This window comes from Rhododendron vialii, chromosome 10a, assembly GCF_030253575.1.
Source record: "Rhododendron vialii isolate Sample 1 chromosome 10a, ASM3025357v1".
NCBI lineage: Eukaryota > Viridiplantae > Streptophyta > Magnoliopsida > Ericales > Ericaceae > Rhododendron > Rhododendron vialii.
This window is the reverse complement of record NC_080566.1, coordinates 6,241,521-6,265,700: the sequence shown is the minus strand read 5'-3', so window position 1 is coordinate 6,265,700 and position 24,180 is coordinate 6,241,521. Positions and strand designations below refer to the sequence as shown.

The 24,180-nt window shown below is 40.1% G+C and overlaps 2 protein-coding genes, 1 long non-coding RNA gene and 1 other non-coding gene across 6 annotated transcripts; 1 reads left to right on the top strand and 3 right to left on the bottom strand.

Annotated features, from left to right (window-relative positions):
- On the bottom strand, positions 1 to 1,104 carry LOC131304522 (uncharacterized). Its single transcript, XR_009192419.1, has 3 exons — positions 688 to 1,104; positions 363 to 414; positions 1 to 262 (listed from the first exon to the last, which is right to left on the bottom strand). It is a non-coding gene; the product is annotated as an uncharacterized LOC131304522 (long non-coding RNA).
- A 2,530-nt stretch (positions 1,105 to 3,634) lies between these two features.
- LOC131304521 (F-box protein CPR1-like) lies at positions 3,635 to 5,679 on the bottom strand. The gene is made up of 2 exons (XM_058331772.1): positions 5,433 to 5,679; positions 3,635 to 5,247 (listed from the first exon to the last, which is right to left on the bottom strand). The coding sequence occupies exons 1-2, from the start codon at positions 5,620 to 5,622 to the stop codon at positions 3,986 to 3,988; spliced, it is 1,452 nt and encodes a 483-aa protein (XP_058187755.1). The 5' UTR covers positions 5,623 to 5,679; the 3' UTR covers positions 3,635 to 3,985.
- A 1,390-nt stretch (positions 5,680 to 7,069) lies between these two features.
- Positions 7,070 to 7,173, top strand: LOC131305754 (U6 spliceosomal RNA). Its single transcript, XR_009193316.1, has one exon. It is a non-coding gene; the product is annotated as a U6 spliceosomal RNA (small nuclear RNA).
- Positions 7,174 to 13,619: 6,446 nt separating this feature from the next.
- Positions 13,620 to 23,881, bottom strand: LOC131304519 (F-box protein CPR1-like). 3 transcript variants are annotated; one of them, XM_058331771.1, is made up of 2 exons: positions 23,561 to 23,857; positions 13,620 to 15,282 (listed from the first exon to the last, which is right to left on the bottom strand). In XM_058331771.1, exons 1-2 carry the CDS (start codon positions 23,748 to 23,750, stop codon positions 14,030 to 14,032), a joined length of 1,443 nt encoding a protein of 480 aa, XP_058187754.1. In that variant the 5' UTR covers positions 23,751 to 23,857; the 3' UTR covers positions 13,620 to 14,029. The 3 variants fall into 3 exon arrangements, with proteins under 3 accessions (XP_058187754.1, XP_058187753.1, XP_058187752.1); XM_058331770.1 differs by lacking the exon at positions 23,561 to 23,857 and adding an exon at positions 15,425 to 15,669; XM_058331769.1 differs by lacking the exon at positions 13,620 to 15,282 and adding an exon at positions 21,861 to 23,418 and having other exon boundaries at positions 23,561 to 23,881.
- Between the last annotated feature and the right edge of the window lie 299 nt (positions 23,882 to 24,180).

Below are 24,180 nucleotides of genomic sequence, written 5' to 3'. Positions count from 1 at the left end.
TACATCACAACCAAATTTTCACTATCAATTCTCTACCAAATTTTCACCGGTCCAATACATATATACACCTGTTGTGGAATTTTTCACTACCAAATTTTTCACTATCAATTCTCTCCATTTCAATTGAAAACCTGCATTCCAGCTAAGTGATAGCATCCAAAAAAAAGCAAGTGATAGCATAAAAAAAAAGTAGTTCAAGACTAGCAGTTCAAGCCTCCAACAGCTTCACTAGCATCCATCCAACACAGCACCCGTACAAGACCTGAAATTGATAGGCAAAACAACTTAATATTTAAAAAAATGAAAACAGATTATGTAATTTCATAAGAAAAATTACAGCAAACAAAAACAGATTGTTGTACCCATTGTAGAACTCCTCGGTCCAAGCATTAGGGCTTCAATTCATCTTTTATTCTATAAAAAAATGTCCGAGTAAAACCAGAAACCTATATTTCTAGCATAGATGTTCGTGGAATACATATTCATACGCATATACAAGAGACATACACGTCTAATTATTATATACCACCACACATATAGGGCAAACAGTGGGTGTTGATTTTAGAGGGGAAAACAGTGGATCGATCTATAAAAGCATTGCGTCTGGGTAATGAACAACATAGATAAGACAGATATATAAACACTAACAAAGGGGTTAGCAAAAGAAAAATAATAGAAAGGACGAACATGCAAGGGAGGAGAGAGATTGGTGTGGATCTATGAGAGAGAGAGAGAGAGAGAGAGAGAGTTCTTACTTCTTACGCAATCTCTGAGAGAGAAGGGTTTCAAAGAAGGGGAGGGAGGCGCGGTGACTGGTGAGAGGCTGAGAAGCTGATCGCCAGAGAGAGAGTGAGAGGCTAAGATCGCCGATCTGTGAGAGAGACTGAGAGAGGGTGAGAGAATGGGAGGCCGTGAGAGTGAGACCGAGGACGGCTCAGAGGAGAGTTAGAGATGAGGTAGGGTTTTGTTTGTGTACGGTGGAGATTAAAAGACCAAAAAAATTTACGGTTAAGATTTATGCAAATTATATAATTATATAAATTATCTATGCTCGGTTCGGTTCGGTCCATTTCGGTTCGGCCCGTTTCGGTTCGGTTCGGTCGGTCTTGTTCGGTTCGGTTCGGTCCAATCGGTCTACAATTTCAGAAAACCGAGACCGGGTCCACCCTGAACCGAAAAATCCCGCCAGCACCCCGACCGAAAACCGAACCGAACGGTCAGTTTTTTCGGTTTTTTTCGGTCCGGTCGGTTTTGTATCAGCCCTAATCAAAACTATCCCATAAGATGATCAAGAACAGCTCCTATTTGAATGACTATATACATATGCATAATATTAATCTATATAAATAGCGATGTTCACTGAAAGTAGACAGGAATAGGATGGTGAGAGCAGAGCGTTAGGTATGGACTTGGAGGACAATCTATTATCGCGAGAGACGAGTCACAATATATTCGGACTTACAAGAGATTATGCTTTACGTAACTTGGTCTGTTCTGAAGACACATCAACTGGGGCAACTGGGTTGTGTAGGATTTTATGGTTTGGTCAAATTGTTGAAAGAGCCATCTGGAGTTTCTTATGACTGGCATTTCTCCCATTTGCTTGCTAGTTGGCCTCCCTATTAACAATAGACACAAATACCTTGTAAAATGGTTAACAGGGGGCTTTTTAGTTTTGATAACCAGATTTCCGGACCAGCTTACACGCATCTCGACTATCTTGATAGGGAGCGTTCTTATGTGTGTATATTTAATGCAATTACAAGTTCATTCAGCTTCTCCCGAGTCGAGCAAAATGGGCCCGACGAGTACATGATTTTGGCACTTAATTGCCACGCCTAATCTACTCACACCTTCATTCGCTATGCACCTAACTTGGTGACCCTAACTTAACAGTAATACTCACATGACCGTCATGACATATAATAACGATCATGCATATACACACTTAACACGCGCGAGCATGGCTCTTGATTTTTTTTGTTCTAAAACTATACTATATATATGTGCAATCTCACCTGTAAAAGATTAATTTGAACAAACAATGCTTGATATATATGTGAGGTTTTGGCTCGTTTCAGCACGGTCCGCCCAGACGACCATCGACCAGCAAGTCCTAGTTCAATTTTTGTCATCAGTACATTCCACGGATGAAGTGGCAAAATAGCGGAGGTCCGAACTAGACTACGTTGATCATGTTTCATAAGTATATACACATGTTGAATAAAATCAAAACAAAGTTGAGGAACAGAAACAAATATGATCCACGAAATCGAGAATATGATCCAAGCTCGCTGCAACTATACCTGTATACGAGCTAGGTGCAACTAGAAGAAAATTAAACCTATATCACATAGACCCCTGTTCTCCACTCCCGGGAAGGACCTATTATTCAGCTCTCCCAAATGAACCAGGCCTTCCTGATGCCTAGTTTAATTCCTCATTGTAAGAAAAGAAACAATAATGAGAGGATTGATAGTGCAGCACTCCACAAAATAATGACAATCGAAATAGCAAATCCTAGGTCTAGAGCTCAACCAGAGAGATATATTTCCTTCTCATCATAAGTCGAAGCCAAGGATCAACTTTGGTGATGAAGCTACAGTTCTAACGTTGCATGCCTTTATGGCCCAAGTACTAATGTTGCACGCCACAATGTGTCGATTGTTGCACCTCATCAAAAAAACCTCAACATTTGGCTGAAATCCCAATGCACTGTGCTTAGGGCACAACATAATAGACACTATCGTATTATGCAACAACAGAACTCTTACAAATGAACAGAGGAGACAAAAGTAGTTATCTTCAACTGATACTGCAGTGCCTTCTTCTGTATATCTAGAGAATATGAAACTGTTTTAACACGAATGTCTAGTTTGTGCACGTAGTCAAAGGTGTTTTCAGAAGTACAAAACTCAAAAATGAAGAGAACTTCAACTACTAGAGTTTCTACATAAGCTTATCCAAGGATAACGCTAAGGTCGGTATACTATTGATTACACTAGCTCTATCTAGTGCAGCGCCATATCTTATTAAATCTTGTAATGTCTTTCCAAGAGTGTGAACAAAGTAACTGATTCACAACAGAGCAAAGACTACCATGGGCTATCAATCATATCAATCCTGCCTACCATCACTGATGGCTAGCGGTCCAAACAACAAGATCAGTAGGGAATTTGGAATTAGTGCAGATATTGACTACGGCCACCGGAGCTCCCTGGTAGCAACCTGAGAGTGTTCTATTGTGATCTATAAGAGTACAAATGAGCAGGTTTATCCCTATTGTGTGCGCGTACACATAAAAGTGTTCCTCATATCCTATGTTATAAAGCGTTCCTCATATCATATGTTTATACTTCATACAAACTATAGCAGCATAAACATCAAGGCAATGCAACCCACATAGAAGGCGAAACAAAATCAACAATTACATTCAAGCTAGGAACAACTGCCGTTGTATCCTAGCTATATATAATGCAAGAAAAATAAACTCTATAATATCACATAAACCATCTCCTCTACTCCTTGGAATGCCCTATTGTTCTACTCTCTAAAAATAAACCATACCACGCAGAGTGGACCCATCAACCAGACCTTCCCTTCTAGTAAGATGAAACTATAATGAAAGGATAGATAGCACAGACAAGAAAAAAGGATAGATAGCAGGCACAGCTCTGCACGAGCTATTGTTTACAATCAAAATAACAAGACAAACAGCTAATCCTATGGTCTAAAGTTCAACCAAATACATTTTCCTCTCAAAATAGCTTCGGTCATGAAGCCCAAACACAGTTCAATTCTATTGAAAGAAAACCCAAGTAAATACAAGAAAAAAACAAAATGGATATAGCTTGAAAATCCAGTCCTTCACTCTTCTTAACGAACATGCAAACCTGAATAACTGCTTTCTACTTGCACGGTGCTTGAGTAGAAGAATATCAAGAAGACATCCAAAAGCTGATTGGTACCACTTATCACCTTCCCATCAACACTTCGAAATCGAATTCTTTTTCTTAGAAATCGATTTCTTCTTCTTCTTCAAAGTCGATTTCTTCTTCTTTGAAGTCAGTCTCTTGACTGAAATCAAGCTCTCTGCATAGTGCAAGACTTCATTTACCAACTGTGCTTCTGGCGTATTCACTAATGGGTCATACTCTACTATGTTGTGAGCGCTAAGGTCGTACGACACCAACTGTCTATAATTGTGCCTCGTCAGAAGAACCTCAGCATTGGGCCGAAATCCCAATGCATCATGACATCCTAAGAGGGGTCCAGTAGTATACTTCTTTGTCCAGGACTCCTGAACTCCATATTCATCCATTACCCATATGTCAAAGCACGTGTCCACCCGCCGGGAGCCAAGACCATGAAGGTCTGACAGAGCAAGAGCAAGGGAATCCTTCAGAAGGCAAAGGTTAGACAACAATTTAAGGCGAAAGATGCCGGGCAAGGGTATGCTTTCGAACAATTCCTCGGATGTGCGAAACACACAAATATGCATAGCATCAGCAGCATGATCGTGAGCTAGCCAGTAGAAAACCCCATCCGAAGACGTACAACGATAGCACTGAGGAACATGATAGATACAATAATTGGGCACAACCGCATCCGTCTGTCTCCAGGCATCGGTACTCAGGGCGTAGACATAGACGTTGGGAAAACAAACAGGCTTCTTACACTTGCACACGGTTTTGGGGCAGTTGAAATGCTCTTCCATGGCTGCGCCTATGCGTGGATAAGGCAGTCTATCACAAGGATAACAGTTACGAGTGACGAATTTAATAGCTTTATAATCATTAGCTTTGGGATCAAACGTAAACCCTAAGTAGCTGCTACGTTCTTTTTGGTGAAAGGGTAAATGGAGTTGCCTGAATTCTTTGATAGCAGGGTTACATATCACGATTTTGGAGGCGTTTTGGAAACAGAGGACACCGTTGCAAGAGTCAGCGAGTTGAACGTTTCGATCGATGAAAGATAAGTCTATATTTCCGAACGTGGTTGGGCTGGCGATCAAGGTCCACGCAATTTGAATCATGTCGCCGACTTGTCGTGTGAGGAAGAGTATTTCGCCTGGCTTGGCGCGGGTGTGGTGGAGGGAGATAAATTTAGGGTTTCGGATGAGAGAGTACCAGTGTTTTGAGACAGATTTCCATTGAAGGAGGGATTTGGCTGGCATCCTCGACAGAATGTCCATCAGCACATCTTCTGGCAGCTTGTCTACAATCGCCATACCCTTGATTTCCAACTCTGACAACATATATATATATATATATATATATATATATATAGAGAGAGAGAGAGAGAGAGAGAGAGAGAGAGAGAGAGAGAGAGAGAGAGAGAGATTACGACGATGAAGCAAGATATCAGGGGAGAGATTGAAACGACGTAAGATAAAAGCAGAGAGATATCTAGGGTTTTTCTACCATACATACCGAGGAATCCCTGCGTAACGGACTTCAACTGGATATCAGTCAACTTGCTTTCGCTTCCGGCCTTAGACTGGAGGAGTCCATCGCCGGAGTCGGAGGCCGCGGCGGCGAGAGAGTATTCCTCGCGGCGGCGCTGCTGTTTTTTTTCATTTTTGGTCCGCCGGCGCTGTTTCTGCCCCTCCCGGTTTTCCATGAGAGCGTGAGAGTGAGAGAGAGATCGCGGCCCAAGGTCACGATCTGGGACTATATCAGCGTAAAGGGAAAGCACCTAGTGGCTCTATGGTTTGTATTCCCGAAACGGACAAAAAGGGCATGTCCTTTTCGTAGCCAATTTTAATCTTTATGAACGAATCGAAACTTTGTACTCCATTTCCAAAGTAACGATCAAAAAAAAAAAACGAATCCAAAAAGTGATCGCCGAGAAGCCGCGGGCGGAGAAATTTTTCCGCTCCGGGTAAGTACCACGTGGCTATGCTCACGTGGTTCTAAGCATTCCGTTCAGATCGTCCAAAAGTATATTAAATGACCTAGATTAAAACCAATTCTTTCTTTTTTCTCTCTTCAAATTCAAGCTGTTCAACTCAAATGTGCCGAGCGGACACCACATAGTATCCACCCAGCACTGAAAAATTTCTCCTGTGGGCGTATGGCAAAACTACATCGTTTGGCGTAAAATGGGTGAGGTTGGGATTGAGATTTGAGTATGGACCAAGTTCTAGTCCAATTTCGAATGTGATAACTGATAGATCTAGTGGGATTAATAATGAGTCACTGAGATTGGGATTTGTAGTCAGTTGGATTAATTGTGAGGGTTTTTTTTTTTTTTTTTGCCAAAACCGATAACAGAGAATATTATTACGCATCAAAATATCACGTGAAGCTCCGATTCCTTAATAAGGGATCAAGAATCCACGTAGGAGGAGACTCAGTTCAAAACTATACCCCTCACCCACTAAACCCGTACAAGCCAAAACATGCGCTACATTGTTAGTAGAGCGCCTAGAGAAAGAAAAAATGCAACTATGAAAATTCCTCTCTAATGCCCTCACATCATTCAGAACAATGCGCACATCTTGACTAACTTCAATTTGGCCATTGAGCATATTGATTATAGATTGAGAATCACTCTCCATCGCAAATGATGTCAAGCCCAAATGAAGTCCCAACTGCATCCCCCGTCGCAATGCCATCGCCTGCGCTACTGCAGGACTAGAACACCCCAATGATACTCCCATAGCAGCAGCCACAAAACAATCTGTATACCAACGGGGTACCGACGGTCACGCGGGGCCCACTACAGATTTCGTACGCAAAATTCGAGCCATTCAAAGGGCTTGGGGTGTACTTTTGCAATTTATATAGTGCAAAAGGCCATTGGATGGATAACTTGAAGCAATCGAAGCTAAGTTGAAGCCGTGGGTATCCCAGCAACGAGGAGAGTAACAATACTCAAGAGCCATATGGAGTTTTTTATGACTGACATTTGTCCCTTTTGCCTGCTAGTTGTGGTTTACGATATGAGAAATGCTACATGCAAAAAAAATGAACAAAGAATTGACCCTTAAAGTGTACATGAACGGTTCAAATGCATTGCACAGTGAATCTGAGCCGTTCAAGTACACTTTAAGGGTCAATTTTTTGTCCATTTTCTTTGTCCCTAGCACTCTTCTTACGATATAGAGAAGATTAGCATGGTTCCTGCGCAAGGATGACACGCACAAATCGAGAAATGGTCCAAATTTTTTTTACATGTACCGGAAAAAAAAAAGGGTGAAAGCTGTAAGTGGTGACTGGAATTTTATACAGTAGATATGGAGTACTATTAATTTGCTTCTTTTGATCCGAGAGTATTACTTTATTGGAAATTAGTTTTATATACGTTATTTTGTTTATTGGTAATGGATATTTAGTGTCTTGAAACCTATGCTGTATTAATTTGGTTACTTTTTCGGATATGTTGTTGGATATTTTGTATTGATCTCTTGAACTCATAAATGTGTTGACCACTGATTTTGGTGAAAAACCGAACCGTACCGAACCGATTCGGTAATCACAGTTTTGATTATGGTTTAGATAAACTGAAAACCACCTATTTTGGTTATGATTTTGATTATAGATTTAAGTTCCGATTTTAATTTTGTTTTTTCAAAAGCCGAACCGCACAATTGACATCCCTTCTTTAACTGAGTCGTTCCTCACCATTCCCTCTGATTTGCATGATGAACTTTGCTCTCTCCCTTCGAGAAAAGAGAGAAAGTTGGCTTTGTGGGCTTTTTAAGCCTGGAAAATCCCCTAACGTTGGGGAGATTTTGAAAGTTTCTCTTTGCACTTTTAAGTTTTATCGAAATAATTTTTAACGGTTGGGGTTTAAACTCGAATATCAACCATAACCTATTGGATTTGAGGGTTTTGTTCGGAACTCGGGGGAAGAAATAGAAAGGAAGAGAGTTTAAAAAAATTTCCTCCCATTATTTGGTTTATAGTGAAAGAGAAGGGAAAATTTGAAACACAAGTTTATTTTTCTCTCCAATTTCTTCTTAACTTTTTCTCTAATTTTCTTCTAGCTTTATTATATATTTTTCTCATCTTTTCTCTTTCTTTCCCCAAGTTTCAAACAAGGCCAAAAAACTCGAGGCTTGAGACTGTGACTCAACTTAGTCTTTGTAATACCTCTTACAAGCTTATTACAAAGATCTTGGATGCTAGATTGAGACCTCTCCTTGATGAAATTGTTAAAACCTTTCAAGCTAGTTTCATTCCAAGCCGTAAGAAAGTAGACAATGTTATCAACTTATCTTTTTGTTTTTGATTGGCAAAAGTTAATTTCATTACTCCATAAAGGGCAACAAATGAAACCATTACGACAGAAGAGACACCGCATTGAGATAGTCTCGAAGGAACCAGAACCCTCCTACTTATAGAGCTTGCAGGTTATCAACTTATCTATCGTGCAAGAAATTCTTCACAAGTTTAAATGTTTTATAAAGAGAAGGAGGGAGATGATTATCAAATGAGATTTGGAAAAAGCCTACCATAGACTTGAATGGAGTTTTATTCGCAAAGTCCTCATTGCTTTCAATCTTCCTAACAAATGGGTGGATCTTGTGATGGCTTGCTTCTCCTCTTCCTCTATGTCCATCATTTTTTATGGTGACACGACCAAGAGTTTTATTCCAAGTCGTGGCATTCGACAAGGAGACCCTTTGTCCCCATACATCTATTCTAAATTTCTAATTAATACTCTTATATAAAGTGAGAGCACCAACTTGGTGTCTTTCATTTTTGAAGCTCCGTCGCAAAAGAGATTTTCATAATTGCCCATTAAAATTAAGTATTTGACTCATTTTAACTTACTATTAAATTATCGTTATGGACAAAAAAATAATCAATTTAAAACCACCTTTCATAACCACCGTCCCACTATCCCCACCCATCTTTAAAATGTGCATGTGCATAGTGCGTGCCCACCTTCTAGTATTCATAGAATCATAATGTGCATGGAATATCTCTCTCAGAAAATTCAACATGCTTGTGAGAATGGGGAGAGGAAAAGCATCAAAACCTCCACTTGGGGTCCTTCTCTCTCCCATCTTCTGTTTGCAAATGATACTCTTCTTTGGTAAATCGCCCCTGCTTATATTATGCAGGGTGATGATTTACCCGCTTCCATGACTCATGCCCTTGATAGGCTTAATAGAGATTTTCTTTCGGGTTCCTCCCTGGAGGAAAAAAAACGCGTCCATGCGGTTAACTGGAATAACCGAATAAGGTTGTTAAACCTAAGAACCTTGGGGGGGGCTGGGTATTCGCGAAACTAAGACTTTGTGATCCCTACGTATCAACACTCAAATCCAACTTGGGAATTCTGCAATCTTGAAACGGTAAGAAGTTATGGCACATGCGATGCTTGCACTTATTTTATGATGCAGTTTCAAAACATTTAATTTTATGATGCAGTTTCAAAACGCAAGCTAACAAAAGCATGAAATGCACATTCTCCTGACAAACACGGATCCGAGGACGCTACCGAGCGTCCCCTGCCAAGCACACTGCCAAGCAAAGAAACGGCAGCGTTTGACAAAGCAAAAGGACGCTGCCTGCTTGCTGGTGTGTTGGTTAAATATTGGTTGTTTGGTTTGCCCACACATTTTACTTATTTTTTATTTTTGTGGGACGTTTGGTTTGCCCACACATTTTACATTTTTGGGACCCATAAAAATGACTCAAATCGCAAGTTTATGCTCAAAATATTTTTTATGGGTTCTTAAAAAAATTAGTTCAATCCGATATCAGTAAGGGTTGTTTCAATATTCGTAGAATCGTAGGGAGTTTCAAAAATCATAAGGCGCCCTATGAAAGCCGTAGAGTCAAAAATTAACTATAACCCTTTAGGATAAAATGATCAGGTAAATAAGATCTTTACATCGGTTCAAACAGAATGAAAATTGGATTACTTAATTTTTAAACTCATAATGGGCCGCAAAAATAAAAATAAAATATGATTAAAAAATTAAGTGCTCAAATTTTTAATCTGTTTGAACCAGTGCGAAGATTTTATTTTCCTAATCATTTTATTTTAAAGGATTATAATTAATTTTTGACTCTAGAATTTTCATAGGACGCCCTACGAATTTTGAAACTCTCTACGAATTCTGAAACTCCCTTTACCGATATCGGATTGAACCAATTTTTTTTAAGAATCCATTAAAAAATATTTTAAGCATAACTTGCAATTTGAATCATTTTCGTAGGATCCGTAATAGACCCTACAAAAATCAATAATAAGTAACATGTGTTAAGGCAAACCAAACAACCAATAACACCAACACAGCAGCAAGCAGGCAGTGTCCTTTTGCTTTGTCAAACGGTGCCATTTCTTTGCTTGGCATGCAGTGTGCTTGGCAGGGGACGCTCGATAGTGTCCCCGGATCCCTGACAAACTCCATTAGCTGCAAATGGTCAAAATTGCTGTTTGAATGAGCAACCACTCCAACATGTTTCTAATCTTTTTGTCCTTCATATGCAAAAATAGTACTTCCTCCGTCCCACTTTGATCCGCCTGTTTTCTTTTTTGAACGTCCCAAAAAATTGTCTATAGACTATATCACATATCTATAATATTTTTGTATATTCAATATGAATCTTATTTGATAGATTTTAATTTATTTTATTAAATAATATTTTCGAAATCATAAAAAATATTATAAATTGTGAGATACAGACAATTTTTTGGGACGTCCCAAAAAGAAAACAGGCGGAACAAAGTGGGACGGAGGCAAGCATATAACCAGTATACAAAGGCAAAAGGTAAAAGAACCATGGAAAACAAAACAAAACAAAAGCAACACAAGGAGGCCTAAAGCATGAAAAGGCAAAAGCTAACAACCAATGCAAAAGTTACAAAGAATCAACAATTTGATCAGAGGGCTAGATGCTTCTATCACCATCTCCCAGCTATATAGGATCAAGTACTCCTTAGGAGTTAGGAGATACTCCATTCCCAAGAATGTCCTAATTCTCAGCTCTTCTTCTATGATCCTTACAGGAAAATTAAAAGTCTTAGATGATCCTTACCGGACAATCCTCATATTGGATCCAGATCCTTCCCCATAACGGAAAATCTTTCCCTCTCAGACCAATTGTTTTTTTTTTTGAACAGCTATCAAACATTCTCAAAATGCATCTCGCCAGAAATTCCAGAGGATTACATTAAGAACTCCATCAGATTAGACATGGAAAAGTAGACAATAGGAAACTATTATGGACATGATTTGTAGAAGAGCCTCCTCCATGAATAGCAGCTCGTCTTCTTAGCCAACCAGATCGGTCCATCAGCTGGGAACTGTGGAAAAATAGATTTAATTTTTTTTCATAGCCCAAATGAAAAAGAACCGTTAACCTTTTTCTCTCTCATCAAATTCAAAATGAGAGATTAGTAGTAGAAAACCTAACTTTGGAAAATCTGGAGTCTGGACAAAAACCTCAGTACTATAGGGGAAGACCAGTAAAGAGAGAGCAAAATAAACAGTTTTACTGCTGTTTAACCTGGAAACTGGTTGATCGGCGCAACCAGGCTCCTCGTCTGCAAGCAAATTCTTCGCTTTTGTGGATGCTGATTGAACAGTGATAGAGAAGAAGAAACGGAGAGTTAACAGTCATCTCACCGCTTGGGTTTTCATTTCCCAATCTTTGATATTTGGTTAAGGAAAAAGTGGCTTCCCCATTTTACACTGTTGAATCTCCTCATTAATGAGATATCGCCCTCTCAATAAAATTAAGTCTCATATGATCCTTACAAGAAAATCCTCATAGCGGATCCGGATCCCTCTTGTTAATGCATAGCTTGGTATACAATAACTGAGACACTAGCATCATCTAGCCCAGCCCCTTTCTTTACGTAATATTTTCCCGAAAATTTCAATCCATATCCAACTCATAGAGTGGCAGCTTGAGAGTTTCCTGCCGTGACCTATGATAGTACTTATGAGCAGCTGTAACCCATATCAATCTAAACATTTATCGATACGTATATATATTCATCTAGAAGAGTGACTTGTGGTATGAACAGGCTCTTTTATCTCATGGTCAAAACTGACTTGCCTCTTCCAATGTTGCTAGTCAATTTTGTTGTTACAAAAAAAATATTGTAAAGAGCATCATGAAGAATCTCCCTCCATACAAGACGAACGAAAAGAAAACGTCAGAAACAAAATAAAAGCAAAACAAGAAGCCTAAAAAACATGAGAAAGGCTAAATATAATCACATACACTAATAATCCCCGAAAAGAAGAATTTGATCTAAGCTGAGTGCAAGTTGAAACTATCCCTGTATCCGAACTAGGTGCAACGAGCAGAAAATGAAACCTATATCACATAGACCCTGTCCTCCAGTCGCTGGAAGGACCTATTGTTCAGCTCCCTCCAAATGAACCAGGCCTTCCGGCTGTCTAGTTTAATGCCTCATTGTAAGAAAAGAAGTAATAATGGGAGGATTGATATTGCAGCACTCAAAAAAATAATGACAATTGAAATAGCAAATCCTATGGTCTAGAGCTCAACCAGTTGCTTCTCCTCAGAAGTTGAAGCCATGGATCAACTTTCGTAATGAAGCTACAGTTCTTTGAAGACTATGAAGAAGACCTACAGACGCTAATTGGTACCTGTTATCACGTTCCCATTCTTGTTTAGCAATGTGTAAATGCAGTACCATCTTAATTAAGCTTAATCAACTGGTCTCTTAACTAAAATTAAGCTCTCTGAGTGTGTAAAAACTTGATCAGCAAACTTTGATTCATGCCTATCGCATAACGGATTGTACCCTTTTATGGCCCTAGTACTTACGTTGCACGCCACAATGCGTCGACTGTTGCTCCTCATCAAAAAAAACCTCAACATTTCGCTGAAACCACAATGCACTGTGCTTAGGGCGCAACATAATAGACACTATCGTATTATGCAACAATAGAACTCTTACTATAGGGAATAGAGGAGACAAAAGTTATCTTCAAGTGATGCCACATTTGTTCTTCTGTATATGATATATCTAGAGCATATGAAACTGTTTTAACATGAAGGTCTAGTTTGTGTGCATAGTCAAAGGAGTTTTCAGATGTACAGAAACTCGAATATGAAGAAAACTTCTTACTACTAGAGTTTCTACATAAGATTATCCAAGGATAATGCAAAGGTTGGTATACTATCGATATGACACTAGCTCTATCCAATGCAGAGCCATCTCTTACTAAACAAATAATGTCTTTCCAAGAGTGTGAACTAAGTAAATGATTCAAAACGGAGCAAAGACTACTATGAGCCATCAATCATATCCATCCTGCCTATCATCACTGATGGCCAGCGGTCTGAACAACACGATCAGTGGGGAACTTGGAATTCATGCGGATATTGACAACCGAACCGGAACTCCCGCGTAGCAACCTGAGAGTGTTCTGCCGTGATCTATAAGAGCACAAATGAGAACGCAGGTGTATCCCTATTGTGTGTGTGTACACGTAAAAGTGTTCCTCATATCTTATGTTTAAACAAACTTTTGTGGCATAAACATCAAGGCGATGCAACCCACATAGAAGGTGAAACGAAAGCAATAATTTCATTCAAAGTAGGAACAACTTTTGTTGTATCTTAGCTATATATAACAAAAGAAAAATAAACTCATTGTGTAAGAAGACACTATAATGAAATTATGAAAGGATAGATAGCACGGACCAGAAAAAAGGATAGATGGATAGCACAGCTCTGCACGAGCTATTGTTTACAATCAAAATAACAAGACAAACAGCTAATCCTATGGTCTAAAGTTCAACCAAATACATTTTCTTCTCAAGATAGCTTCGGTCATGAAGCCGAAACACAGTTCATTTCTATTGAAAGAAAACCCAAGTAAATACAAGAAAAAAAAAATGGATATAGCATGAAAATCCAACTCTTCACTCTTCTCAATGAACACGCAAACCTCAATAACTGCTTTCTACTTGCACAGTGCTTGAGTAGAAGAATATCAAGGAGACATCCAGAAGCTGATTGGTACCACTTATCACCTTCCCCCTTTTGTTTAGCAAAGTATAGATGCTTGTTAAACTAAATCAAAACTTCGAATTCTTCTTCTTAGAAGTCGATTTCTTCTTCTTTGAAGTCGATTTTTTCTTCTTCGAAGTCAGTCTCTTGACTGAAATCAAGCTCTCTGCGTACGGGAGAACTTCATTTACCAAGCTTGATTCCGGCGTAACACGTAAGGGGTCATACTCGACTATGTTATGAGTGCTAAGGTCGTACGACACCATCTGTCTATAGTTCGTCCTCGTCAGAAGAACCTCAGCATTTGGCCGAAATCCCAATGCATCGTGACATCCTAAGAGGGCTCCAGTAGTGTACTTTTTTGTCCAAGACTCCTGAACTCCGTATTCATCCATTACCCATATGTCAAAGCATGTGTCCACCCGCTGGGAGCCAGGACCATAAACGTCTGACATAACAAGGGCAAGGGAATCCTTCAGAAGGCAAAGGTTTGACAACAATTGAAGACGAAAGATGCCGGGCAAGGGTATGCTTTCGAACAATTCCTCAGACGTACGAAACACACAAATATGCATGAAACCAGCACCATGATCGTGAGCTAGCCAATAGAAAACCCCATCTGAAGATGCACAACGATAGCACTGAGAAACATGGTAGATACAATAATCGGGCACAACTGCGTCCGTCTGTCTCCAGGTATCTGTACTCAGGGCATAGACATAGACCTTGGGAAAACAAACAGGCCTTTTACACATGCACTTGGTTTTGTGGCAGTGGAAATGGTCTTCCATGTTAAAGCTTACGCGTGGAATAGGTAGTCTATCACAAGCATAACAGTTACGAGTGAAGAATTTAATAGCTTTATAATCATTAGCTTTGGGATCAAACGTAAACCCTAAGTAGCTGCTACGTTCTTTTTGGCGACAGGGTAAAGGGAGTTGCCTCAATTCTTTGATAGCAGGGTTATATATCACCATTTTGGAGGCGTTTTGGAAACACAGGAGGCCGTTGCAAGAGTCGGAGAGGTGAACGTTTCGATCGATGCAAGATAAGTTTAGATTTCCGAACGCGGTTGGGCTGAAGATCAAGGCCCACGCAACTTGAGTCCCCTCGTCGACTTGTCGTGTGAGGAAGAGTATTTCGCCTGGCTGGGCGCGGGTGTGGTGGAGGGAGATAAATTTAGGGTTTCGGATGAGAGAGTACCAGTGTTTTGAGACAGATTTCCACTGAAGGAGGGATTTGGCTGGAACCCTAGACAGAATGTCCATCAACACGTCTTCTGGCAGCTCGCATACAATCGCCATTCCCTTGATTTTTAACTCTGACAACATAGAGAGAGAGAGAGAGAGAGAGAGAGAGAGAGAGAGAGAGAGATTACAACGATGAAGCAAGAGCTCAGAGGAGGGATTGAAATGACGTAAGATAGAAAGCAGAGATATGTAGGGGTTTTCTACTATACATACCGAGGAACCCCTTCGTAACGGACTTCAACTCGATATCAGTCAACTTGCTTTCGCTTCCGGCCTTCGACTGGAGGAGCCCATCGGGGTCATTGGAGGCCGCGGAGGCGAGAGAGCATTCCTCGCGGCGGCGCTGCTGTTTTTTTTCATTTTTGATCCGCCGGCGCTGCATCTGCTCCTCCTGGTTTTCCATGAAGAGAGAGAATCGAAAACAATTTCACGGACCAGGGTCACGATACTGAACTACAGGAGCCAGCTTAAAGGGAAAGCACGAAACTACGTCGTTTGGGACAAAAAGGAAATGTCTTCTTCGTAGCCAGTTTTAAATTTGAGATTTTCTATTTGCAATTACAAATTTCCTAAGCCTAGTCTGTTTTAAACCTAACTCACAAATTTTATGACAATTTCCTAAATGCAACCTAACAAAAGGAAATGTCTTCTTCGTAGCCATTTTTAAATTTGGAGCTTTCTATTTGCAACCATAAATTTCCTAAGTCTAGTCTGTTCTAAACATAACCCACAAATTTTATGACAATTTCCTAAATACAACTTAACAAATATCCCTAAACTTCCAAAAATGCCCTCTCCTTCCCCCCTTCTATCTCTCCCGTTTCTCTCTTCTTCTGTTGCACCACCACCATATCCTCCATAACCACCGTGGGAGTTCATCAAACTCACCAGCAACGTCACCAACACCACTGCTACCACCGTTTTGCCCTTGTCCCTCTCTCCCATTTTCTATCCTCTGTCCGTTCACTACCACACCAGCCAACACCAGCAGTAGCAGACGCTTCCTCCACCACATCCGTCGGCCACAACCACCACCAAAAACACATTCTCAGTTCTCTCTTCTTTTCTCTTGTGCTGTACACGCCGCCACCACCACTATGTATCCGAATTTTCAAAAAAAATTTCCGACATATTTGGATACATATTTCTGAAAAATTTGGACAATTTCAGATTTTAAAACTTGAAAATGTTTACAAATTTCAAATTCTAAAATTTGAACACTTTATAACGCATCTTGAAGATGCGTCATGTGTTTTTTTTTGTTTGTTTGTTAAAAATGCAGATTTTGACTTTAAAAAAACAAATTCCAAATGCATCATGCTTTGTATAACGCATTCACAAAATGCGAGATTAATATCGAGAAGTGCTAGCCGTACCGACCAATTTCAAACCGAAATCGTACCGACGGCCGCTCCGGGCTGTCTCCGGCCACCGGACGGCCGATCCGAGCCGTTCAAAAATTCTATAAAAAAAAACCGAGGGGCCCTACGCGAGAATAAACGGCATCCGATATGTGTAGGGTGGTTAGATCGAGTACCCTAGTTTTCGCGTATACATATATACACGAGTATACACGAAAAATAGGGTACTCGATCTAACCACTCTACATACATCGGATGCCGTTTATTCCCGCGTAAGGCCACTCGGTTTTTTTTTTTAGAATTTTTGAACGGCTCGGATCGGCCGTCCGGTGGCCGGAGACAGCCCGAAGCGGCCGTCGGTACGGTTTCGGTTTGAAATTGGTCGGTACGGCTAGGATTTCTGATTAATATCACGCATTTTGCTAATGCGTGATGGGACTAAGTTCGTTGGCGAAAAAATGCGAGTCGATGAATGAATTTGGGTTTTTCTGGGGCTTTTTCTGACGAATGAATCTGCAGCCGATTCATGATGCCTCGAAAACGAGGAGAATGGCGAAGGGGAGGAAGAGCAAGACGGGCCACCATCTCAATAGTTCACTGAGGAATCGCTGGGTCACCTCGTTCTTGCCTCGTGGTTTCTTGCGCTTTCTGCGGACTCGGAACTTTGTTTTTCCGGCGATGTCGTCAAAGTCGTAATCGGAGACGGAAATTGGTATGCTGTTGTTCAACATTGGGAAAGAAGAGTGGGGAGAAAAAACAGCATACCAATGTTGGTATGCACCGTTAATTTATTTATTTTTTTTGTCCGACTGTTTCTCTTACTGTAGGAGTAGGAGGTGGGTTAGGGAAGAAGATGATAGGATACCTTTGCCAAAACGACGTCATTTCATTGGGGGTTGTTTTTGTCCATTTTTTTAAAGGGTATTTTTGTCCGAAAGTGATTAATTTTAGAACATGCTACGTATTGAAAATTTGTGATTGCCTCTTAAATTTTGATCGGTTATGAACGAATCCATTTTTTGGGTTTGCCAAAGTAATGATTCAAAAAAAACAGAAAAGAAAGAAACGAATCCAAAGTGATCGCCGATAGGCCGTGCGCGTATGGCGAAACTACATCGTTTGGCATGAAATGGGTGAGGTGGATTGAGATTTGATGCCAAGTTCTGGTCCAATTTTCAAATGTGAGAACCGTGATAGATTTGTTTATTGAGATTAAGTGCAAGTTTATCGGTCATTAGGTAAAAAAAAAAAGGGCGCCGCTATTCGCAGCCCTCTATTTACTCTCGTAGCCCATTAAATTTCGGTAAATGATTGTTGAAAATCATAAATAACATTTCGGTAAATTGCTGTTGAAAACAAGATTATATTTCGGTAACTACATGTCGAAAATATGTTCAACTTTCGGTAAACAACTGCCGAACATGCATTTTCGATAAACATCTGTTGAAAAAAATATTATATTTCGGTAATTGGACGCTGAAAATATATCTCAATTTCGGTAACTAACTGTCGAGTATAATTGAAAATTTTTAACGGACTATGGAAGTAAATAGAAGGCTGCGAATAGCAGCGCCCAAAAAAAAGAGGTGGATAATACACACTTTTTATTTTACCTATCTACATTTCTTTCAACACTATATTAATATTATTTATTTTATCTATTCTCTATTAAAATATTAGTATTACTTTTATTTCCCTTTTTCTTTTATTTTTCTTTATACAAACTATATATATATATACACCCACGAACTTAGTCACCGTGAACTGCAAAATCCAGATCATGAAGCCCCAACCTGATCATAAATCGAAACCCAGATAGAGAGAAAGAGGGAGTGGAACTGAGCTTGGTGGCAGCGGCGGCGTGCTGGATAGGCGGTGATGGGTTGCAACCAAACAGATCAGTTCACCTCTCCCTTGGTTGTTTTTGGGTGGTGATATGGGGAGGGAGTCAGCAGATGAAGTCGTGGGGAAGGAGATAGGTAGAGGGAGAGAGGGATGGAGGGAGGGGAGAGAGAGAGGAGCCAATAAAATAATGGGTAGCTGGTAAACAGTGCTACGGTAAAAGAAGCGAAGCACTGTAGCAAAATGTATTCTTTTGACCTGTATACCGAATCTGCTACAACTGGGTCTTTTGTATTTTTCTTAGATAAAATAGCTAAAAAGACATTATACATCATCTAGTGTACTTGCTCTAAGATTTATAGTGAGTTGGATTAATTGCGAGGTTGACAAGTAACAATGTAAGAAAGTTCTAACCAAGACAAAGATTAGGGAAGAGAATTTGTACGTTGTCACAAGATTTTGGCACTTAAAATTTAGTTCTTTAAGGATCTAGACAATTGTTTAAAATGTAGAGAAAAATTAATCTCGATTATTTTTATGCTAAGCAATCTCGAGAGATGATTGATCATACCACTTCATCAATGGGACACAAACATCACAATTGAATTTAAAAAAAGAAATATCACCCTCGGATATGTAAGGTAGCATAAGTGTTAAGGCTACCTTTACCAGGACAACATATGTGTATTACAGGGAAAATTTCAAAAAGAAAAAAATCTTAAACTTAGACCTCAATGTCTCAAAAATACTTTAACTTTTTGATATCTCCAATAAGCACCTGAAGTATACACCTGTTATGAAATCAGGGATCGGATGTCAATTTCGTCGATTTAGTAATGAAAAATTGCACACTAGGCTTTCTTATGCATCAGAAACGGGCCAATAGACATACGTTACAAGGGATCCTCGATAAGGTCCAAACCGAACTCTCTGGTTTGCGCAGCAAATCCCTTCCCTTGGCAGGTAGAGTCACCCTCATTAAATTACTGAAAGAAACCATCCCTGCTTATTTTTCTTTGATCATGATCCCTGCTTATAAGCAAGGTAATCATTTACCTGCTTCCATTACTCATGCCCTTGATAGGCTTAACAGGGATTTTCTTTCGGGTTCCTCTCAGGAGAAAAAAACGCGTCCATGCGGTTAACTGGAATGAGGTTGCTAAACCTAAGAATCATGGGGGCCAGGGTATTCGCGCGGTAAACTGGAATGAGGTTGCTAAACCTAAGAATCATGGGGGCCTGGGTATTCGCGAAGCTAGACATCGTGATCTTACTCACATCCAACTTGGGGATTCTGCATTTTTTGAGTTTTTTTTTTTTTTTTGTGAACAGAAAAAAGAAGATTTCAAAACGATAAGAAGTCATGGCACATGCGATGCTAGCTCTTATTTTATGATACAGTTTCAAAATGCAAGCTAATGAAAGCAAGAAATACACATTCTCCAGACAAACTCCATTAGCTGCAAATGGTCCAAATTCCTGTGTGAATGAGCAACCACTCCAACTTGTTTCTAATCTTTTTGTCCTTAGTAAGCGAAAATCGTAACAAGCATCAAGAGGACACAAGGAACCCTCTGTTAATGTATAGCTTGGTGTACAATAAACGAGCTACTAGCTTTATCTAGCCCAGCCCCTTTTTTAAGGTAATATGTTCCCGAAAGTGTGCAATCCATATCCGACTCGTAGAGTGGCAGCTTGAGAGTTTCCTGCCGTGACCTATGATAGTACTTATGAGCAGTGTAACCCATATCAATCAAAACATTTATCAATACGTATATATATTCATCTAGAAGAGTGACTTGTGGTATGAACATGCTCTTTTATCTCATGGTCAAAATCGACTTGCCAATGAGCAACCTCTTCCATTGTTTGTAGCCAATTTTGTTAGTATTAAAATACAAATATTGTAAAGAGTATTCTCCCGGTATACAAGACGAACCCAAGAAAACTTCGGAAACAAAATAAAAGCAAAACAAGAAGCCCAAAAAACATGAGAAAGGCCAAATATAATCACATACACTAATAATCCACGAAATCAAGAATTTGATCTAAGTAAGGTGCAAGTTGCAACTATCCCTGTATCCGAACTAGGTGCAACGAGAAGAAAATGAAATCTGTATCACATAGACCCTGTCCTCCACTCCCTGGAAGAACCTACTGTTCAGCACCCTCCAAATGAACCAGGCCTTCCTGCTGTCTAGTTTAATGCATCATTGTAAGAAAAGTAGTAGTAATAACCTTCTTCTCATACTGATAAAAAAAAAAGCAATAACCTTATCCTCATAAGTTGAAGCCATGCATCAACTTTCGTAATGAAGCTACAGTTCTTTGAAGACTATGAAGAAGACCTACAGAAGATAATTGGTACCTGTTTTCACATTCCCCTTCTTGTTTAGCAATGTGTAAATGCAGTACCATCTTAATTAAGCCTAATCAACTGGTCTCTTAACTAAAATTAAGCTCTCTGAGTATGTAAATACTTGATCAACGAACTTTGATCCATGCCTATCGCACAATGGATTGTACTCTTTTATGGCCCTAGTACTAACCTTGCATGCCACAATGCGTCGATCGTTGCTCCTCATAAAAAATAAAAAATAAAAAAAAGAAAAAAAAAGAAAAGAAACAACTCAACATTTCGCTGAAATCCCAATGCACTGTGCTTAGGGCGCAACATAATAGACACTATTGTATTATGCAACAACAGAACTCTTACTAGGGAACAGAAGAGACAAAAGTTGTTATCTTCAACTGACGCCACAGTGCCAAAACCACATTTGTTCTTCTGTATATGATATATCTAGAGCATATGGAACTGTTTTAACATGAATGTCTAGTTTGTGCGCACAGTCAAAGGAGTTTTCAGTACAGAAACTTGAATATGACGAGAACTTCAACTGCTAGAGTTTCTATATAAGATTATCCAAGGATAATGCAAAGGTTGGTATAGACACTAGCTCTATCCAGTGCAGAGCCATCTCTTACTAAACCTGTAATGTCTTTCAAGAGTGTGAACTAAGTAACTGATTCACAACGGAGCAAAGACTACCATGAGCTATCAATCATATCCGTCCTGCCAATCATCACGATCAGTGGGGAACTTGGAACTAGTGCGGATATTGACAATGGCACCGGAAATCCCTGGTAGCAACCTGAGAGTGTCCTGCACTCCTGCTGTGATCTATACGAGTACAAATGAACGCGCAGGTGTATCCCTACTGTGTGTGTGTACACATAAAAGTGTTCCTCATATCTTATGTTTATACAAACTGTAGTGGCATAATAATAACATTCACACTAGGAACTTTCGTTATATCCAAGCTATATATAACAAAAGAAAAATAAACTCGTTGTGTAAGAAGACGCTATAATGAAAGCATAGATAGCCCAGACCAGAAAAAAGGATAGCTAGCACAGCTCTGCACGAGCTATAACAAGACAAACAGTTTTCTTATGGTCTAAAGTTCAGCGAAATGCATTTTCTTCTAAAGATAGCTTCGGTCAAGAAGCCCAAACACAGTTCAATTCTATTGAAAGAAAACCCAAGTAAATACAAGAAAAAAACAAAATGGATATAAAATCCAACTCTTCACTCTTCTCAACGAACATGCAAACCTGAATAACTGCTTTCTACTTGTGAGGTGCTTGAGTAGAAGAATATCAAGAAGACATCCAGAAGCTGATTGGTACCATTTATCACCTTCCCCCTTTTGTTTAGCAAAGTATAGATGCTTGTTAAACTAAATCAACACTTCGAAGTCGAATTCTTCTTCTTAGAAGTCGATTTCTTCTTCTTCGAAGTCGATTTCTTCTTCTTCGAAGTCAGTCTCTTGACTGAAATCAAGCTCTCTGCATACGGGAGAACTTCATTTACCAAGCTTGATTCCGGCGTATCCCGTAATGGGTCATACTCTACTATGTTATGAGTGCTAAGGTCATACGACACCATCTGTCTATAGTTGCGCCTTGTCAGAAGAACCTCAGCATTTGGCCGAAATCCCAATGCATCGTGACATCCTAAGAGGGTTCTAGTAGTGTACTTTTTTGTCCAAGACTCCTGAACTCCGTATTCATCCATTACCCATATATCAAAGCATGTTGCCACCCGCTGGGAGCCAGGACCATAAACGTCTGACAGAACAAGAGCAAGCGAATCCTTCAGAAGGCAAAGGTTAGACAACAATTGAAGACGAAAGATGCCGGGCAAGGGTATGCTTTCGAACAATTCCTCAGACGTACGAAACACACAAATATGCATGAAATCAGCACCATGATCGTGAGCTAGCCAGTAGAAAACCCCATCCGAAGATGTACAACGATAGCCCTGAGAAACATGGTAGATACAATAATCGGGCACAACCGCGTCTGTCTGTCTCCAGGTATCTGTACTCAGGGCATAGACATAGACCTTGGGAAAACAAACAGGCCTTTTACACATGCACTTGGTTTTGTGGCAGTGGAAATGGTCTTCCATGTTAAAGCTTACGCGTGGAATAGGTAGTCTATCACAAGCATAACAGTTACGAGTGAAGAATTTAATAGCTTTATAATCATTAGCTTTGGGATCAAACGTAAACCCTAAGTAGCTGCTACGTTCTTTTTGGCGACAGGGTAAAGGGAGTTGCCTCAATTCTTTGATAGCAGGGTTATATATCACCATTTTGGAGGCGTTTTGGAAACAGAGGACGCCGTTGCAAGAGTCGGAGAGGTGAACGTTTCGATCGATGGAAGATGAGTTTAGATTTCCGAACGCGGTTGGGCTGAGGATCAAGGCCCACGCAACTTGAGTCCGCTCGTCGACTTGTCGTGTGAGGGAGAGTATTTCGCCTGGCTGGGCGCGGGTGTGGTGGAGGGTGATAAATTTAGGGTTTCGGATGAGAGAGTACCAGTGTTTTGAGACAGATTTCCACTGAAGGAGGGATTTGGCTGGAACCCTAGACAGAAGGTCCATCAACACGTCTTCTGGCAGCTCGCATACAATCGCCATTCGCTTGATTTTCATCTCTGACAACATAGAGAGAGAGAGAGAGAGAGAGAGAGAGAGAGAGAGAGAGAGATTACAACGATGAAGCAAGATCTCAGGGGAGAGATTGAAATGACGTAAGATAGAAAGCAGAGATATCTAGGGGTTTTCTACTTTACATACCGAGGAACCCCTGCGTTACGGACTTCAACTCGATATCAGTCAACTTGCTTTCGCTTCCGGCCTTAGACTGGAGGAGTTCATCGCCGTAGTTGGAGGCCGCGGCGGCGAGAGAGTATTCCTCGCGGCGGCGCTGCTGTTTCCTTTCATTTTTGGTCCGCCGGCGCTGCTTCTGCTCCTCCTGGTTTTCCATGAGAGAGATATCAAAACCAAGATCGCGTCCCAAGGTCACGATATAGGAGTCAGCTCCAATGGAGAGAACCTTGCGGCCCTAGGGTCTCTTCTTCTCTTCTTCGTAGCCAGTTTTGATCGTCAAGAACGAATCCAAAGAACTGATAAAAAAAAAAAAAGAAAAAAGAAAAAAAGAAATCCAAAGGTTATCACTGATGAGGCTTGGGGTGTTTCTAGTGGTGAAAAATTTGTAAGATTTTTATTTGTGGTTGAGAAATTGTTAAGTGTTTTTGATACTGAATAAGTTGAGAAACGTCAAAATTTTTCCGGTAGTGAATGGGTTGTTGATTGGTTTGTGAGTAGAGTTACTGTAGCAAAACAAAATTTTGTTAGTGAAAACGAGATGGTAAAATGCTGAAATTTTTTTGTTAGTAGAAACGAAATGATCAAAT

Bases quoted from the DNA above. Each gene is read 5' to 3' on its own strand.
- LOC131304521 (XM_058331772.1), bottom strand. From the start codon at position 5,622: ATGGAAAACCGGGAGGGGCAGAAACAGCGCCGGCGGACCAAAAATGAA. The intron at 5,248-5,432 runs GTATGTATGGTA...ATATGTTGTCAG, and splicing joins CGTTACGCAGGGATTCCTCG to AGTTGGAAATCAAGGGTATG.
- LOC131304519 (XM_058331769.1), bottom strand. From the start codon at position 23,750: ATGGAAAACCAGGAGGAGCAGAAGCAGCGCCGGCGGACCAAAAATGAA. The intron at 23,419-23,560 runs GTATGTAAAGTA...CTATGTTGTCAG, and splicing joins CGTAACGCAGGGGTTCCTCG to AGATGAAAATCAAGCGAATG.